This window comes from Rattus rattus, chromosome 9, assembly GCF_011064425.1.
Source record: "Rattus rattus isolate New Zealand chromosome 9, Rrattus_CSIRO_v1, whole genome shotgun sequence".
In the NCBI taxonomy this organism is placed as follows: Eukaryota; Metazoa; Chordata; class Mammalia; order Rodentia; family Muridae; genus Rattus; species Rattus rattus.
The window spans coordinates 4,027,311-4,047,201 of record NC_046162.1 but is presented as its reverse complement, the minus strand read 5'-3'; the positions used below and the strand labels follow the sequence as shown (position 1 = coordinate 4,047,201).

Genomic DNA, 19,891 nt, shown 5'->3' with positions numbered 1-19,891 from the left:
AATATACATCCTTCAAGAGCTAAGACAGTTACAATATTGGCAAACCAAAAGAAAACTGGCTGAGGATATAGCTCCTTACCAGAACACTTGCCTAGCACATGGAAAGCCCTGGATTCTATTGTCAGATCTGCAGACACAAACAATTGAAAAGCATTTTGTCCTAGGAAAAGATAGTAGACATCTAATGAAATTCCTTCCTTTTCTGGACTAGGAAAGCCTTCTGCAGGACAGCAGCATCCTGCAGAAGTTGAGGCCTCCTAATGTCTAATACTCATTGCATTGACTTAGGTTGGGGTTCATGTTTTCCTCATTGGCTCAAGGACAAGTAAGAAGAGATATCACTTGATAAATTTTCTATTTTATAGATACTCTCTGGGAAATAGATCCTAGAAACAAATCAGCAATTATATATGGTCCATTTTGTAGTTTAAAGAGGCAAAGGGGGGAAAAAATTGGAAATCAAACCCTCCTTGATAAACTCAACTTTGAGTAGGAAAAGTGACATTGTTCTGTTTCTGTGTGCTGGCCTTACTATTGTATCTCTATCATTCTACCTACTTTCTATTAGCACAAGACAGGATTGTTAAAAATAGAAAAGATCACCCAAGGAGAAAATTAAGAATGATAAATTTTGAATCCCCATTAATAAAAAGCTAACTTGACAAAATATGTGCCTTTTGACCCCTTGAATTACCAGAGCACTGAGGAAACAAACGTTCTATACATGAAGCCTACAGTAATTCTGATGGCGAGTATGTTTGGGTTGTGGGCAAAAATGCCCATTCTGTGAGGTTGGAAAGATGACAGTGCTTGTGCCACTGCTCTTAGACTTTGCGTTCATCAGTGATCTGTTGAGGCTCTCTCCTTCTAAACCGTATAGAATCTGGGCATCTGCCTCAGCACACTGCACCTAAGTGTCAGTACCAATTGCTCCAAGTTTATGTATCGGCATAAATTAAATCACAAAGAATTGAAAGAAAAATAGTATGGATTTAAAAGGGATTGAGGTAGGATTTTAATCCAAAAAGTACTGGAATTTACACTTTTCATTTTAGATTCTAGTTTGGCATACTTTTTTTGGTTAAAGTCAGTGATTATTAAATGTAGTAGAAGTCTATGTTCTGCATCCATGGAGCCTGAGTAGCCATGAAGTTTACTAAGTTTTTTACTTAGTAAAGTTTAAAGTAAGTTTACTAAGTCATTTACTAGTGTCCCATTAACAAACAGAAGCTTTCTTGACTTACTAGAAGTAGCTTTTATAAAAGAAGCCACACAAAACCACTGTTATATTTTGTATCAGCTGCTTCTCTTCATTTTTTGATTTGCAAAATGCAAATTCACAAGGCTGGTACTGCTTTAGTTCCATGGAAAAGAGTGAGTAAATTGTTTGCCCTGTTGTTCATTTTATCATATGGAAATGCACACCTGTAATGGGCAATGTGTAAGCAAACCTTAAGACAGGGAAACGGAGAATAAGTATTTCACATGCTTAAAGCTCACTTGAAGGCATTCACCCACATGTGGTTTTAGCAATCATTTTGAGCTCCTGCATCCAGTAGATGTGCTTAATGCATAGTGATACAGAGGGTTGGACAGTGCTCCTTAACCCAGTTCATAGCATGGACACAAAGAAAATGATATTTCAACAAATGATATTTCATCACCATAGAGCTTCTGCCATTTCAGGCCCTTCTGGGTAGTCCTGTATGGCAAAGTGGTAGGACTGACTTAGCTCACCATCACCCATTTGAGGTCAGTGCTGTAGTGGGACATATGATGTTAGACGTTCTACTGGAAGCACTTAATGTAAAACAGCTCTGCCCTTAGGACTTGTCAGAGGATAGAGCAGGTACATGCTTTGTACTGACTATGGCTTTGGTAGATGACCCAGGTATAGGCATAGTTCATAGTCTTCTGGAAAGGAGAAAACTCCAACTGCTGTGGATGAAAGTAGTGTGAGTTGCTGTTAACTTCCAAACTTTGCCTTCTGCCTCAGATTCATTTCACTTCCAAAAGAAATTGCAGTAAGGGATTAGATGTTGTGTTGCACTTGAAGCCTTAAAAATAGAGCAGTCTCCCCTTTTAGACTTTCTGTACCTTAGAAAGTCTAATTCCGGCTGTATGTCCTACTTCTGTGGGATCTAATTGGTGAAGGAAGCTGAAGAGTGAAAAATCTGGAAGAAAAAGGTGGACAAATCTGGAGTGAGTGGCACCTCACCCCAACTCTTATCCTCACTCTCACCCCAAATCTCCCACTCCTAAAGGCAAACCTGCAACATCCTCTCTGCTAATAATTGAATTCGATCGAGATATAACTGTACCTGGAGTCCCTAAACTGCAGAGTGTCAGAAAAGCATTTGTTCAGTGACATTGCTGAGTATCTATATGGGGGAACAGGATAAGGAGGAGTGTTTCTATCTCAGGGAAGTATGGTGCAAAGTATCACAGAAGAAGAGGGGGGAAATGCCAGGTTAATCAGAAAATCATCTTGAGTGAAGATAGGCCCTGCTAGCCTAGAAGTTAGATATCAAAGTGTAAAAAAAAAAAGTGATGTCCCAGCAAGTAAAAATAAAATCAAGAGCAAGGCAGAGCAGTCTAAGGCACCGAGTTAAATGATTTGGTGGGGCAGAGGGAGTGTGTTGGTTGGTTGGTTTTGTTTTTGTTTTTGTTTTTAAACAAGCTGAAACTCCGAGTTAATAAGTAACGTGGAGCTAGTGGATTCTTAGCATTCATAAGGCCTGCATTTCTACCAAGAAGAAAACACAGAGTAACCGCAGAGAGGTTGCAGGGTCAGGGGAAGTCCTCCTGAGATCCAGCGGGTTTGGGGTCTGCGTCAGATGTCCACTTTATCACCTCCTTTCAGGGTTAAAACTTTCCCATGCACTTTAACTTCTCAAGCTGACCTTCAGTTTTAGTCATTGCTACATAATTCCCTTCATCTGAGGAATACCAGAACAGTAGAGTGGTTGTAACTCTTCTTATTTCTTACTCTGGAAGTAGACTTTATTAAGGTGGGGTAGGCTCCACACTCTTTCTCTGTTTAACTTCAATAGCAGCAAAGTCTAGCTCAGCTTGGCAAGTAAATAGGTATTGAGGGGGATTTGGGTTTTCTTGTCCAGATACCCAGTCTGATCATTATCCTTTGTCCTCCATCCAAAATAAGGCTAGGTTTTTAAAGAGTAAATGCCTTTTTATGTTGGAGAGAGTAGATAGACAAGCTTCATTCTTAAAGCCAGCTCTGTCAAAGTAAGGAAAACAGTGTCTAGTGTCATTATTCTATCATATCCATGGAGAGGGGACGTTTTTATATGTACACATATTCATGGTATAATATATGTTCTGGTTATGGTAGGAGTGTGTGTGTCTGTGTGTCCATCAGGTTTCTCCCCAGCCCACCCCACTCATCTCTTTTCAGCTTCATTTTTGAGATAGGGTCTTTCACTGAATCTGAGGTTCACTTCGCTGGCTGAATCTAAGACTTATTCAGTTGGCTGCATATTGTGTTTCAGGAATCTGCCAAATTGATAGAGAACTACTGGAGCAGTTCTGAAAGGTTTACCCTATTAATATAGTCTTAATTGGAGGAAAAGATTAGCTTTCTTTTACATTCGTTACTGTTCTTAAGGTGAAGGCTCGTTTTAATGGTTTAGGCTTTATTAATAAAAGTGATGCTTTTGTTGAATTCTTGTCAGAAGTAAAATCAGTCCCTAATAAGCTCTGTGTGTTTTTGTGGGTCTTGATGTTTTTGGAAGTGCTAGAATATGTCCTGCTAAATGCAACTTCCTCTTGGGTAGGTAAATGGAGGGAGGGGTTACTTGAACTGAGCCTCAGCACATATTAGTGCTTGCTGCTGTGTTTCTCCAAAGCTTGAAATATTATTTTAAAGTGGTCTGTGACTGCTTTTGTTTACAGGATCGCCCCAGGACATTTGACATGCATTCATTGGAGAGCTCACTCATTGACATAATGAGAGCTGAAAATGATTCCATTAAAGGTAAGTTAAGAAACAACGATTCTATTTTAGTAATAGCTAAAAGTATATTATCTACTTATTCTGATAAGCAATATCATTACTCTGAAGTCATTGTGTCTAGTAAGTTGTATCAATTCTGCACATAAACTTTTTGTTAAAAAGTCATATTTATTTGATGACCATCTGCAGTAGAATCCATTATGATATCAACTAAGAGTACTGAATGAGTACTTATTGCTAAGAGTGGGCAGTTAACTCAAAGATCATACACATCACGGTTGTGTCACAGACAAAAACCTCAGAACCCCTGAAGTTCTAAAATGTGACAGTAACTACATAGCCAGGGATAATTCACATGTTGGTGACTTTTTGGCCTAGTTTTACAACTTAAAAAATGTCCCACAATTTCTGATTAAAATCTTTTATAGTTAATTTTTTTTCTATATATGATGATTTAAAAAATACTATTCTGCTTGGATTCTGGTAACAAGGTTGTTAGTGACTAGCGATGTTACAGTTTTTAAAAAGCCACATAGTCTCCCTAGGCCTTTTCTTCTTGCTAAGAGACTCACCTGGAGCCTTAAAAGTTAAATAAACAAGCATGGACCCTACATCATACATGGAATATGGATTTATCATGCTCTCTTTTAATGTCTCAGATCATGCTACCATGTAACCAGCTTGATAATTATCAGAGTAGGCCTTCTCCAGACTCCTAATGAAAACTATACAACAGGAAACTTTTTTCCTTGTAAGAATCTCAGTTTACTAGGAAGCGCTGGATGAAGAACTTTGCACTGAGGCAGGGTAGCCTGTTGCAATGCTGACTAACCTAGCCCGTTTTCCCAGAGGTTAGTTAGCACGTCGTACCACTGACAGTAAAACCTTTAAGAATAAACTTATTTTTCCTTTAGAACAACTTGGGGTTTTGATTTGTGAAATATGGTCATATCCTCCCACCCCCAGCACATACATTTCCCTATTCAACTACTTCCATATCCCCCATAAGGAATCTTTGTGTGTCCTGCAGATATGAGAAATATGTGTGTATTCGTCCACTTCATGAGCTCACTTAGAAATAAGGACATTGTCAAGTTGTTTAGGAGTATTTCAAAGGTTCTTACTGAATGCCTTGTATGATTCTGGGTGCATGTTCCAAGGTTATATTCCATACATGAAGAGAAAAGCTCTGTCAGAGTTTGATAGATTTAGTATGACTCTAACTCAGCCTTTTCCACTCTCTTTTTTCATAAAAATGAGGAAAGTCTAAGGTCATCATTAGCACCAGAAAATTGTACTTTTTCAAAGTAGCTCAAAGAGAAACAACTGTTGATTTCCTACGTTTCCACTCTATAAGAGATTATCAGTTTGGGAACAGAGTATAAGTGTATAGGAGGGTTTCTCTGTAGTACTTGTAACTTGTGAGTCTGTAATTACTGTAAAAATTATTTACAGGAAAGGTTTGTAAAGAACACTTTTAAAAATTGTTTGCTAGATTCTTATAGCAGGATTTTGAGAACCTCCCTTGCACTAGATGGTGGGGAAAGTCAGTAGAACAGCAATAGGTACAATTTATTATGTTGTGTTTCTAGGAAGCAAGCCTCTAACTAGGATTTAAATAGAAAGAGGTTTTTGCACATTGTATAATTAACTAAAAGATGTCTTTGGTTTATCAATTTTACCCAGGATATCTAAGGTTGATTTTTCTTTTTTAGTTTGATAAATTATTACATAAGCTTCACTTTTATATTCTATAAAAAATTATTCTCACTAATATTTACTTACATCTCTTCAGCTGATTCTGTATGAGAAATCAAAAGTTAAGTGGCAGAAAAAATATGTGTAAATGGCGCTGAATGTGGGACATGAGCAGGCCGTGGAGCTGTAGCAAGGCACGATGGCAAGAACAGCTCTAGACCACTGTCCTTCTGGCTGTGCTGATGATCATGTGGTTCATATGACCGTATGTGTCTGTCAAAGTCAACATATGGCCTGGCTCTGAAGACACTCAAGAATTAATGTGGATTTTTCTGTTATCTACTAAGTCTTTCATTGTGCTTATCACAGGAGGAAGCCAGGCTCAGTTCAGTTCATTTCGGTATTAAATGAACCTGGTAGCTGTCCTTTTGCTACTTTGTGGGCTCTTCTTTCTTCCACTCCTCTCCACTTATTTTCTTCCATCCTTTCAACCCCTCACAATAGATAAGAGAAAAAAGGGTAGAAGGGAAAAGAAGGAGCTCCCTGAATAAAGCCAGGGTACGGAAAGGGGGTGATGTTTATCATTAAACTACTTCCTGCTGATCAGGGGCGTGAGTTCCTTGGGTCAAGTTTGATCTTTGCTGGCAGGATAGCTCATTTCTTCTTTGCACACAACAACCAACAACACCCCTGCCCCCTTGCAGCCCTAGCTTATATATATACTCTCTGAAAAGTCTCCAGAGTTCCCAATGTCCCACAGTCGGAGAGACTGTCTGCAGCTGGCAAAACCACCACAAAGAGCACAAGGCAAGTCCTAGGGCACTGCAGACAGCTGCAGGGACAGTCTGAAGCAGCACCGTGTCCCATACCTGAGATTAAAAGGAAAATATATTCTTAAAGTATTTCTGTGATTTTTTAAAGAAACAAAACTCCAAAATTATAACTATAAAACTTCACATTTTTTCTTTAAAAAAAAAAAAAAACAAGGAAGAATTAATTCATAGGTGGAGGCATGAGCCTAGAAGAGTAGTTTAGAACTCTGCTTGACTTTAAAGAGTCCTTACCCTAGTGTCAGTCGGCTCCATTCAGGGCACTGCTTTATCTCCTACAGACACCTCTTTGAGTTAGAGCCGTTAGTACTGTGATGTTTGATTCTGATAGTGGTTCTAACTTAAGATTTTGTTTAAAAATGATCATTACCTTTGCCTTAAAAAACAACCCATTGTCCTCTAAGTCAGGCACTAAATCCTGCCGGCCCATCTAGACAGTAAAACACCCTTCCTCAGAAACAGGGCAGAAAAATCATCACTCATTCTGTGAGATCATCATGCCTCTTAGAAAAATATAAGTTTTAACTGAGAATAGTGCTAAAGATTTCATACAAAGACATTTTGCATTTGGACTAATTTTACATTAAAATAATTCCATAGAACATGAATGACCTCATTGATTTATCTCTTATCAGTAGCTCCTCCTAGATATCAGTGTTTAAATCATAAAAGCCTAAAATTGATGCAGGCATTTGCTTAAATGAGGAAAGAAGTCACAAAGGAGAACTTGCATTTTCTGTTTAGGAAAATATTTCCTTGGTACAGGGGTTAAAACTTTTTATTTTTGCCATCAACAAATAAGATTTTTGATATGTCTAGGGGCTTCAAAGGTAGTGTTTGAATGTTCTTATGATTGTGTTGTTGATTCCAACTGGTTTCTTCAAAACTTTGAACAGATGTTCAAAAGGACATAGCTTTCATTTGATCATGAATATCAGAGCTTTTTGTGGTTTTAAAATAATTTTTAAATACTGGTTTTTAAAGAGTTTTATGTTCCTGTCATTTTGCAGGGTCTTAGCTGTTGGGAGAGGAAAAGGGTCCTCCATAGGCTTTATCCTTGTATCATCACTGAGGTCAGTTGGCAGGTCCTTGTGTTATTTTTATCCTGGAAACTGCATTGCCTTCTCTAACCAGTGGCAGTGACAATCCGCAGAAGCTTGTCCCCACAGACCAACTTTGTTTTCTTTGTTCTACACCCAGACTCACATGCCAAGAGCCCGAGTCTGTGAGTTTTGATTTCCCCATGTGACTCCTTGAGCACGGCTGTCATACTGTTAGATTATCAGGGGCCAGCAAGCACTCGCATTTAGATGTCCAGGAGATGGTTTGGGGAGCTCTCATATTTACCATTCTTTTTTCTTGCCTATGACATCAATGCTTTTTAAAAAGGGAGTAGCAGATCAGAGCCAAACCTGAACACAGCTGTTTTCAGCCTTCTGAAGCATAGGTTGGACACATGAAGTAGTCATAAAATGTGTTTCTCTTATGTGTATATAGTAAGAAAGAGCTTTAACAATCTTGGAGCTTTCTCCCTCAGCATGTGCAGGGAATAAAGGGAAGTAGGAATAAAGTAGGAAGTAGGTTATGGAATGGAGTCAGGTGCATTGGGTAAAGAGACAAAATTAGTACTTAGAATATGTCAGACAATTATTTCATAATAGTGATTGAATATTTTAATGATGTATAAAGACAATTTAATATCCAATTTGCTTCATTTCACTAGAAAGCAAATTGAACAACAAGATTACCGCAAGAACAAATGCAGTCCATGAGTCTTGCAACACTGCAGTTATTCCTCAGTTATTAACTAAATTATGAGTCAATACCATAGTTTTCTTTTGAATGTAATGAAAATAGAGTCTTTCGTATTGTTTTAGAATAAATAGAATAAATTTCACTTTCAGGTTTTGGGAGGAATGAGAGTCAGCATACTTATTACAAGTGATTCTTGTGTGTGTGTGTGTGTGTGTGTGTGTCAGGCATGTCAAATGCTAAATCTGCATGTAAGCAGTAACGGTTATCTGTAGTGCCTGTGGTTTATGAAGCCTTCCGTGCCTGAGGAACCTGTTAGAAATATATGTATGCATGTTTCTGCCTCACTTGCTTCCTAATTCGTATGGATTTATTTTAAGAACTGTGGACTTAACAAAAGAATGTTCTGCACTTTAGTTCCTGATTGCCAAAGGTGCTGTGACCTTCCACTTTAAACACTTTGGATGTCTTTCTATTTCCTTATATATTGAATTTCAGGGTCTTTCCCCTACTATTTTCATTACTGTACATTTTTCCCCTTAAACAAAAGATTAAATGCATGAGCAAGTGGTGATTCCATCTGTGCCTCTTTGCTGCTAAGCAAAACAATTTATAATAATCTCTTTAGAAGAAAATAATGAAATTCAGTTGATGTTCAGTGCATAATGCTCATTTCATTAATTTCATACAAGTGGTGGTTAGGATAATTATGCAAATTCTTTATCTTTGCCATTCAGAAAAAATGAATTTAGTGCTACTTTTTGGGAGAGATTAGATAATGGCTGGCAAACCTTCCTTATATACAGTTTTCTTAATATTTTTATATTCCAAATTGTCATCACTTAGTTCTCTGTTTCAGAGAACAGATGATGTATATTGATATGCCGAGGCCTTTGACTTGATTTCATGTAGGTTCTGATTCTGAGAGAACTCTAGACTACCTACTGAAAGCTATTGAATGAGGTCTATAGTTGGTCATTTATTTGTCATGTCTTATGAACCTGAAATAATTTGGCCATAAACAAGACTTTCAAAAATGAAAGGAGTCCCCATGAAAACAGGCTAGCCTTTAACATAATGTTTAATTTTCAGTCAGAAGTGTGTATGATGAGGGGTGTGCGTGAGGGGTGTGTGTTTGTGCGTGCACACGTGTACATGTATGTATGTAGTATTTGCCCCTTTTCTATTTAAATATTGGCCTCTGTCTACATGGAGACAAATCACAAGGGTTAGACACTTTCCTTTAAGGGGCATAGAGCAGACACGGTACAAACTGCAATGAGGAAGAACCAAAAAGACAGGGCAAAACACAACTCATTTACCTTGGATTCACAACCCAATCTTCCCCTCTCAACTAAGTTACTATCTATGCTATCAAGTGTCTTCTGGAAAATTGGGGGAATCTTAAACATTACATGTATCTGGAGTTCAGACTCAGCCAAGTAGCCTCCCAGCTTGCTGAGAACACTGATTTCTTGTCCCCTTTGGATGATACCAAGTAACTCAAAGCAGCTGAGCAGGGGAGTGGTCGAGATTTCCAAAGAAGAAAATTGCCTTACTTCTAAAAGTCTCCTGAGTAATGGAGTGAGAGGCATATAAAGAGTATAATTTCAACTGCACTACAATTAACTGTGTGTGGGTGGTTTGAAATGAAGGGTGTTTCCTCCCCTGCACTTTCCCTTTCCTAGTGGGGACGTGGAGCATCCTGAATAGCCTTCTCTTGGGCTGTGTGGAAGAGGACGGGTGGGTTTCCTTGAGTCATTGCTGGGTGGGCTGAACTCCGAGCAGCTGCTAGCTTTCAGGGTTACTTGGTGGAACCTCAATGGCTGTGTCAGCAGAGTAGACTGTGAACATGCTGGTTTACTCTTTCAGATTTGGGGGTTTCTATCTTTTAAAAAACAGTTGGGGAGGAGAGGATAGGGCCTGGCCTAGGCGAGAGGGAATGTGATTCTGAACATTGATTTGCTCGTAGGATTGAATCGACATCATCCCCACTGTGCTTCTGACTGAACCAGTTACACAGCGCACACGTCCTGGTTACCCTCAGATCCACTTGTGATCCTCTCCTCTGACACACATCTGTGATAGAATATTTGATGCTTATTTTTATTCTAAAACTCATATAAGCAGTTGTCACAAAGCAGGAGTTTATCTTATGTCATCCATGACATGAGGTCAAAATTGCCTAAGCAGTCCCTTATTCTCTTCTTGGACATGAGCACAAAGAATCCTATTTTGAGTTTGCAAAAATTGAGTGGTCATTGTCACCTTAGAGCAGTGCCACAACTCTGACTGTATGTGGATGGCAGGTGAGGGTAAGGAGGGCCAGGGCAGAAGAGTAATCCTAAACCATTTGTTATTAGAATGTTAAGCATTTTCAAAAAGTTACCTCACAACGTTATTATTTTCAGCCTCACTAAGGCTCCCGTATCCTATGCCTGCTGTGACTTAATTTTGTTTAACATACCATGGGGCAGGGACAGAGCTGATAAAGGTAGAAACCAAATTTGGTAGACACTTTTCAGATAACAAGCACTAGTAAAGTCACACGTTGCACATGATTTCGTGTTTTTACACTGCCCCCTTAAGTATTGGGTGTAGCTTAAATAAGCACAGGTTACACCAGATCATGGACAAAATAGTAATGGTCTCCATTTACACGGGAAAGCTGAGTGATATTTTAGCAAGTTTTCAGCAACCTAGCACTTTGTCAGTAAACATGTTAAAGACTTCTGCTGTGTAAATGAGGAAAGGGGTTCAGAATTAAACAGCCCATGCTGCTGTCGCTTCCTGTCCATATTAATGTGTGTGCTGTACACTTTTTGATGATGTCACTTATTTGTCTTTTTCCTTCTCAGAGGTTTCTATAAAACTTTTACATAGAGGTATTCTTGCTAGTGCATTTCCTGACAATCCCATATGCAAGTCCCCATTTAGTAAATAATTTGTCGTCTCTAAGAGTCCTCAGGCCTTCCTTGATCATGGTGTGTAGTCCCCCCTGTGGTATTGGGGGATTTTGGCAAAGGGAACCAACCAGGTTGCCTGGTTCATACCTGTCATAAAAACATCCAAGATTCCTTTTGCAGTTAACTTAGCTACAGGAAGGAAAGAACAGTCCAGGATGTGAAGAAATTACTTCCTGGAAAGAGTGAAAGACTCAGTGATAAGACCCCTTGTCATGCAAGGTGAGAACCTGAGTTCAGATTTGAACTCCTGTGAAAGAAAAGCCAGAAGTAGTCATGTGCCCGCCCATTAACCACTGTACTACAAGGTGGGGAGACGGGATTGCTTAGGCTCGTTAACCTTCAGTCTAGTTCCAGGTTCAACAAGAGACCTGTCTCTGAGGAGTAAGGCAGGAGAATGGTAGAGCAGGACACCTGATGTCCTCCTCTGGCCTCAGTGTAAGCACCACCTGCATACACATGACACTAACATGCACACTGTGCACTCTTACACATGCATGAAATTTTTACAAATGTTCCTAATATGCTTGGAATACTTTCCTATGGAATGTGTGCAGTTAATTACTTATCCGTTGTTTACACGTGATTTACATTTCGTTTTTATTTCCTGGTGCCCATGTACTCAGTACCAAAACTTAGAAACTTAGAAGGAAAACAAACAACAAAACCTTGAATAAACTTAACTAGTTTTAAATTGCTTACTTCTCTGAAAAATACCCAGGACGGCAATGCTGCCTCCTGAGCTTCATTATTCTAACTGGCTGGTTCTGGATCCGGTTCCCACACTAGTGCACCCAACTCTAAAAGCCAGGTTTTGTTTTATTCTGAGTTGCCTGGAAAACAGCCCAGTCAGACTCTGAAGGGAAGAAGGTAGTTCTAGAATCTTTCCAGATCCCCAGAGGTACATGCCAGTGCTATACATCAGAAAAGAGGAGTCAACTAATTAGAAGACTTGCTTTTTAGTGCCCAAGAAATTAGCAATAGAGCGCAAACCTTTGTTCTAAAGAATGGTCCTGACTAATAAAAGCTATAAATAACTTGAAACAAATCTAAAATGTCTACTAGCTATAAAATTCTGAATAATGTCTGGCACAATTGAGTAAATATACATGTTTTAAGTCAGCTGAGCTCACCCTGATGATCAGAAGCTGTTGACTCAGTGGTTCTCAACCTTCTTAGTGCTGTGACCCTTTAATACAGTTTCTCCTGTTGTGATGACTTCTCAGCCATAAATTATTTTGTTGCTACGTCATAACTGTAATTCTTCTGCTGTTATAAATCCTCATGTGAATATCTGCTATGCAGAATATCTGCTATGCAACTCTTACAGGGCTCGTGACCCTAACTGAAGTTTCGGATCGTATTCTTTCTGCAAGCTACTCAATACTGTAAACACTGTCAACTCTTCTAATGTAATGTACAGACAACAGATGCTAAGTTCCACCCTTTCATTTATAAGTGAGGAAAATAAGGTCCAGAAGAAAGCCATCAACACAAGGCCACATCACTGGTAATCACTGAGCCAGGTCTGAACACGATGCCAAATGTGTTTCTTCTTATTTCTTAATATTTCAGGATGTCTATTATAGGCTAACACAGGGGTTCTCAATCTGTGGGTCACAACCATCAGAAAACAGATAACTCTAATGGTCTTTGGAACTAAAATGCTGCTCAGTGGCAAAATTACAGTCATGAGGCAGCAATGAAAATAAGTTATGGTTCGGGGCACCACAACATGAGGAACTGTATTAAAGGGTCACAACATTAGAAAGGTTGAGAACCACTGTTCTAGAAGGAAGTGTTCATTTGGGCTTTTGCTTCTAGAGCATTAAAGTCCACAATGGTGGCAGGAGCAGCTAAGAGCTCATATCTCAAACAGCAAGCAAGAGGTGGAGAGAATATTGGGAATGGCACAAAGCTATTAAACCCCGATGCCCAGTCCTGCTGACAAACCTCCTCTAAGGAGGCCACACCCTCTCAGCCTCCCTAAACAGCTCTACCAGCTGGAGACCAAACATTCAAGTGTCTGAACCTGTGTGAACATTTTCATGTAATGTTTACCACCACACTTTGCACATGCATGGTTGTTTTCCAAACAATATGAATGCTGGTGCAAGGCAGTTGAAATGCATTTAAAGGTGTCGCTGAGTTCTCACTGTTACTTACTGAAGTTTTAGTTGTTTTGTTTTTATGTTTTGAGTAAGGTAGAACTGGGAGTCTTTATTATGTAGTGAAGCCACTATGAAAATTTTCCTTGCAATAGGCCTTAATATTTATTAAAGATTATGAGATAGTTCTAGACACCTTCTCTGATTATTCTGCTTTATGCTTCTGCAGTTAGGTTCCCTAGAACCTAGGTTGGGTTCCCTAGAACCCAAAAGAACATAGGACTATAAAGGAAGAAGAAACAGAGGACAAGGAAAAGACAATGGAGATGTATTCACTTACCTTATATTGTCATCTCCAGAAAACAGCATTTTGGAGCTTCATTTCTATATTTGAAGCTATATTTGTCATTTGAGACCGTTCTAGAAGAATGTGGACAACCCTGGTATGATGAGACATGGCCATGTGGCTTGGAGGTCTCCTACATTTGGCCCCTGCCTCTATTCCAGCTCCCAAAGGTGGCACATGCTCTGTTCTGTGAGATCCCTTCCACTGTGTGTTTCTGCTCTGAAGTAACTTGGTCACTGTCTGTGGACAGTAGTGAAGTGCATGTATGTCCTAGCAGGAGGCTACTACTGGCACCGTCTCTCTTTAATTCTCTCTCTTTGGAGAATTGTCTCCAACCTAAATCCTACAGAAACTTTTTCTCTGAATTTTGTGATCTCTAGTTTATAATGGAGAACAGATAAAGCCCAGAAAGGTAAAACAGCTTTCTTTACAAGTTACTCAGTTTCCCAGTAAGGGAGAGAGGGTCTCTGAAAGGAGCATAGCCTCGCACCTCATATTCAGTGGCTCAAGCCTTTGTAGTGTAGCAGGAAGTGAACATAAGATGTAAGCAGTGTGGCTTTGCATGCTTCCATGGAGTAGGCATTGATAGTTCTTAGCTTCAGTTTAGGAATTCAATTTAAAATCTGTGTTATAATGATTCATGGTAATCTTGTATAGAAGGGGTGGCCCTCGCACTAACTCCCTGTTACAGAGTGGAGGCCGGTGTTCTGCCCACTGATTCTCATGCCTCTGGCTTCCTGGGGCCTAAGCAGCCTGATCCCCAGGTGACTTAGCGCCACTGCTCTCCCTTCCCTTGCTTGTTGGTCTGTTTGTCTACTTTTCTTCCCATTAGATTATACCTTCCCCTCCTTTTAAACCAGCTATGGCTGCTTTAATTGGACAGAAAAACATACCTTTTTTGTTAAAAACTTAAACTTTTGTCATTAATCACTGGTATTCTAACATCCTCTTAAGGCAAGTTCCCGTTGCTGTGTCCTCTCACTGCAGCATCCAGAGTCAAGCAAGCTTCTGCTGAGGATAAACATAGCCTTCCTGCTTGCTGCTTTGCTGTTAGCTTTCCTGGCAGTCGGGATCTTTTGAATTCCTTAATTAGGTCAGCTCCTTGGTAGCTTCTCTGCAGACATTCCCTTCTGCCTGGAACTTTTAGTTGCTTTTAGACCTTGCAACTTTACAGCTGCCTTGAATTATAGTCGGGTAGTCTTTCATTCTGTAAAAATGTATTACTTTGGCTTTTACAGTCTTGTTTTCCACTGTCCTATTACTATTTAAAATTGGAATTTGAGGTTCTGGTACAAAAAGAAGGTGACTCGTTTATATTAATACTCGTAACGTAAGGTGAGTTTTGAGGTTTCCCTTTCCTGAAATCCTTCTGCTACTGTGCTAGTTTGATAAAAGGCGGGCGCTTGAGTTTTGTCTTCTCTTTTTTTCTCAGAAAAGATGTACATCTCTGTTTGCAACCAAAGACACTAATAAACTTCTAATTCCTTGAAGCCAAAAGATTCCCTGAATTATTATTGCCTTTCCAAAAATTCCAGTTGAGTACTCGTTAGACAGAAGAAACTGCCTGGCGTCCTTTCTCCTGAAGGTGGAAAATCATTGCTTATCTTTGGCTATTGTTGGAGATGGGAGGAATTGCTGTTAATTGCTGAACTACTCCTACACACTAGAGGTAGAGGGGTCTTATCACTCTACAGAGCTTATTTTAGGACTCTCTCACAACGCCTATAAATGGAAATAGGGACCTCTGTGTCCCTAAGATTCAGCAATGTGAAGTAAATTACAAGGCTGTGATTTTATCCTTTTTCCTGTATCTTCTAAGGTAGAGACATTTCCACCTTCTGCACCTCCATCCCCACTCCCACTCCATTCACCCAGCAGCTGATTACTGAGTACTTTTCTGTGCCTGGGTTCTGGAATCCAAGACTGTCAGTCTGTTTTCAAAGAGTTTGCTACCATAGAGGAAGAGAAAGCTTAAAAAGAAGTGTGCCGATTAGTTTTGGGTGACAGTTTGACAATGGGAATCACTTCACATGTGAAGAGAGGACCAAGGAGCAGTCATCCAGCTTGGCCCGTGAGGGATTGTCACCTGAGTTAACTGAAGTACGAAGACCTATGTCCTAAATGTGTGCTACCATCTGAGTGGGCGGAGCTCTAGGAGAGAGTTAACTGAGTGGGCAGAGCTCTGGGAGAGAGTTAACTGAGTGGGCAGAGCTCTGGGAGAGAGTTAACTGAGTGGGCGGAGCTCTAGGAGAGAGTTAACTGAGTGGGCGGAGCTCTAGGAGAGAGTTAACTGAGTGGGCGGAGCTCTAGGAGAGAGTTAGCTGAGTGGGCGGAGCTCTAGGAGAGAGTTAACTGAGCTCTAGGAAGCATGCATGCTTTCATTCTCTGGCTGCTTTTGACTATGGATGTACTTCAGGTTCTTGCTGCCTTGATTTCCCCAAAATGATGATGGGTTGTAATCTAGAATTATGAGCAAAATAAAACCTTTCTTCCTTAAGTTCCTGTCTGGGGTATTTTATCACAGCAACAGGAAATGAAACTAAGACACTCAGTAACCTTGTATGAGAGGGGCTACCATACAGAGTGAACCAGAGCATAGGTGCCATGAAACTGGGGGGACTTCCATGGGAAATAAGGCCTGCAGGGCAAGGGACGGTAGAAGAAATGGAGGTAGAGCTTGAGTGGTAAGACATTGGAGCTCAGAGAGAGGAGGGCATTCATTCCACAGAGGAAGTAACCAGTAACCAGAAATAGAAGTGATGAGTTAGCAGATCTGGATGCCTGGTGGATTTTGTGAGGTAGGGAAATGGCTCTGTGGATGGATAGGAAAGAGCAGGTGTAAGGATTTTCCCTGGTCCTCACGCTAATGGCCACAGCCATCTTATAGAGGGTTTTTGTTTAGCCTTAACTCTGTATGTTTGAAGTTTGTTTTAAACGGGTTTTTAGAAAGAGTAAGAATTTGTAGCTGGTATTAGTGCCAGTTCTTCCTTTGTGATTTTATATAGAAATGCTATAAACAGTTGGTTACAGGACAGGTAGATCATGAGACCAAGTAAGGTTATGGACTTTGATTGTTAAGAAGTCTTCTTATCATAAGGTACAGAGCATAGTGAGTACATTGCATTAGGTCATACTGACATTGGTTCAGCATTTGTGTAAATACAAAGTTGGTATCATAACCAGTGAATTTATAATGGGCTTTTAGCCTTTGCTACATTTTGTCCAGGTATCCATAACACCATCTTGCTACAAGTATCAGGCAATGTTGATTAAAAACAAAAGTATGTAAAAGCTATCTGTTACCTTTAATCAGAATTTGTGACAGTATAACTTTGACTTATATGTGAACTAAATAAAATTATCACTCTCAGAATTTTACTTAAATAACTACTATAATGTATGTCCATATACAAACATATATGTATGTATGTACGTGTATAGAAGTTAGTAAGTTTTAATGTGGGTCACTGAAAACTCCTTTTCTTTTAGAGTATCTAGGTTACTCTAGCTTGAGCTAATTGAAAAAATAATGTAGCATTTCATGCTACTTTGGATTGTATAGGACCACATTGTCTATGTTCTAGACAGCAAAGCTATTATTTCTTATATAACTTGACTTGTACTTTGTCACAAATTGGCTATGAAGAATAGAATATCATAGAATGATATCCAGCAGTTCTGTAGAGCGTCTGATAGGTTTCATTGTTTGTGTTTGAAGGATATACTTTTACTATATCATTTCCTGATGAATCATCTGCAGCAATAATACCTGGGTTCTCCTTGGAAAATAAGTTCTAATTATGAAAGTAACTTGTACACTTATTACTAATAAAATAGAGCATTGCCTTTTATCTCCTTGATGTACTTACTCAGTCCTAAAAGAATGTGATAGTACATACTGTTAGACCCTACTTACTAACTCTTAAGTCCGTCCATTTGCTAAGCAGTGGTCTTTCCAACTAAGGGATGCCCAGCATGGAACTGTCAAGTTGGTCCACAGGCCTATTCTAGCTGTAGAATTTGGTAATGTTGTTTCCCAAGTCACATTGTATCAGTTCCCTCTATTTGGCTAGGTTGAATAGTATCTACAAATACAGCCTCTGGCTTCTGGATGAGATGTGCTAGGCCCTGGCTCCAAATGCCAGAGCTGTCTGCAGAGACATATGCATTTCTGAAGATAGTGTCCATTAAGAGGAGGAGTGCTGATCACGCAGTGTTTTTTATGCCTATAACACAGTCAATAGCAAAAGCCTTCAGGGATTGAATTTTAGCCATCAAATACATTCATTTACTTAAAATCCTAGTGTCATCCACTTATAGATAGATAAGTTATCAAAAAATGAACCCAGCAAGACCACTGGCACTGGGTTATCTTTATATTCACCTATCTCAATTATTTTTACTTTATCCTTTATTCACTATACAATACTTATGTTTTAAGTTCAGTAGAATGAGCTCATTGTTTTCTGATGCCCAAATAGGAAATGTAGTTTTGGTTTTTTGTTTTTTGTTTTTTGTTTTTTAACAATTTAGTTCCTAAGAGCACTTATTATATAAAAGAGATAAAGAGAATTTATCCACTAGCTGAATGGTTACATAAGACTGGCTATTGCTGTGGCTAGAATTAGAAAGCTAATTTAAAACAAGGTTTCCATTTTGGGAAAAGTGTCTTGAAAAAAGATGACCTTGAAAAGCTCCTCCAAAAGCTTGTATCCTTAACACAAACCTCTAACAGGTTAACTAGTAACTGCTATACTTGGAAGTATTCGAATATCCTTTAGGAGTTCCTACAAACAGTATAACATTCTCTAATACTAAAAGAAATGAGCTGTTGAGCTCTAGAAAAGACAGGAGAGCCATAACCCCCAGCAAACGAAAGAAGCCGGTCTGATAAGGATGGTTCTCTGGTTTCTGCCAGATGAGATCCTAATAAAGGGAAAGGTATAAAATTATCAAAAAGAACAGAGAAGGCTTAGGATAAGGAGATGACTGTGATTCTATATCAATAGGTAGGTGTATATAGATGCATGTTGTTATACATTTCTCCGAACAGTAAGGAAAGTAATATGACCTGTGATTTTTTATTTTTGGTGTTAATGAAATGCTTATTTAGATTCATAACTAAGACAAATGTACCATTCTGGAGCTAACTTTTGCTGAGGATTTCAAAAAAGAACTCTTTAGATAGGCAGATAGGCACCAAGACACAAACACAATATCCAGTCTTTGGCTGGGAATGTGCAATGAGTCCCACTGTGGACCTATGGGATGGGAGAGTCAGGAACTTAGCCACTGAATGGGAAGAGGAAGATAATGAACAGTATTGGCATCCACAGAGCAAAGGAGACACAAAGCACAGAGGAGCATGGGGGTAGCTTGTAAGAAGGTTCAGGTCCTTCTTACACTTTGGGAGAATTTCCAGAGGAGAGATGGTACCCATAATTATGAATGACGTTTTTAGATTTGTTAGTTGTAGAAAGAATTTACAGAATTGGGAAATATTGTGAAATGTAAAAAGAAAAATTCTCTTAATGTCACTGCTGATTTTTTAAAAGTAGGGGAAGACTTCTTGATGGTTTTAGGAGGATATCCCATGCATATGATATGGGCCTCTCAGGAGGAAAGCTGGTGCTCCCCAGCGGTAACCCTATCAGAAGGCAAGTTAAGGTTGTTGGAGGCTCACAGTGTCCAGCTGGGATGGTGCTGACAGTGGCTCCCAGTGGCATGCTTTATCTTGGGTGCAGGGTAGAAAGCTAAGGAGCAGACCAGCTGTGAAATGTCAGTCACCTAAACGTAGGCACGCACCTGAGCTCAGCCAAATTTTTGTGTCTGTGAAGTCGAAATATTTTTCTGCCCTCCAAAAATAACCAGAAAATGTGTTTGTTGTTTGAACTTTCTTCAACTGGGCCAGCCAGTATGGTAATTTGTCACTTGGATTCCCACTGTTGTTTATAGCCTTTCTCAGCCCAAAATAGGAGACGTGGCTCATGTGGAACAGCCCCAGCTTCAACCACAGTGCCAGCACCAAAGAAATTAGAGCGTGTCCTCAGAAATGCAAAGACCGCTTGCTCAGCCCTTAATTTTAATCAATATAAATGCTTCTGTTTATGTGTTGTCTTCTTAGTTCATCTTTTAAAAAATGTTTGATGATGAAAGTGGTTTTAATAGCTTCTGTTAACTCATTTGCTTAGAGGATTATATGGCAACAAAATCTAGGCATG

The 19,891-nt window shown here is 39.4% G+C and overlaps 1 protein-coding gene across 4 annotated transcripts in view; it reads left to right on the top strand.

Moving 5' to 3' along the window:
* Cpeb4 (cytoplasmic polyadenylation element binding protein 4) overlaps nucleotides 1–19,891 on the top strand; it is a 62,609-nt gene that overhangs the window by 16,020 nt on the left and 26,698 nt on the right. For all 4 annotated transcript variants that reach the window (XM_032912705.1, XM_032912704.1, XM_032912703.1 and 1 more), the window contains exon 2: nucleotides 3,913–3,994. In XM_032912705.1, coding sequence (XP_032768596.1) covers nucleotides 3,913–3,994 — 82 coding nt within the window. The remainder of the gene's footprint in view (nucleotides 1–3,912; nucleotides 3,995–19,891) is intronic.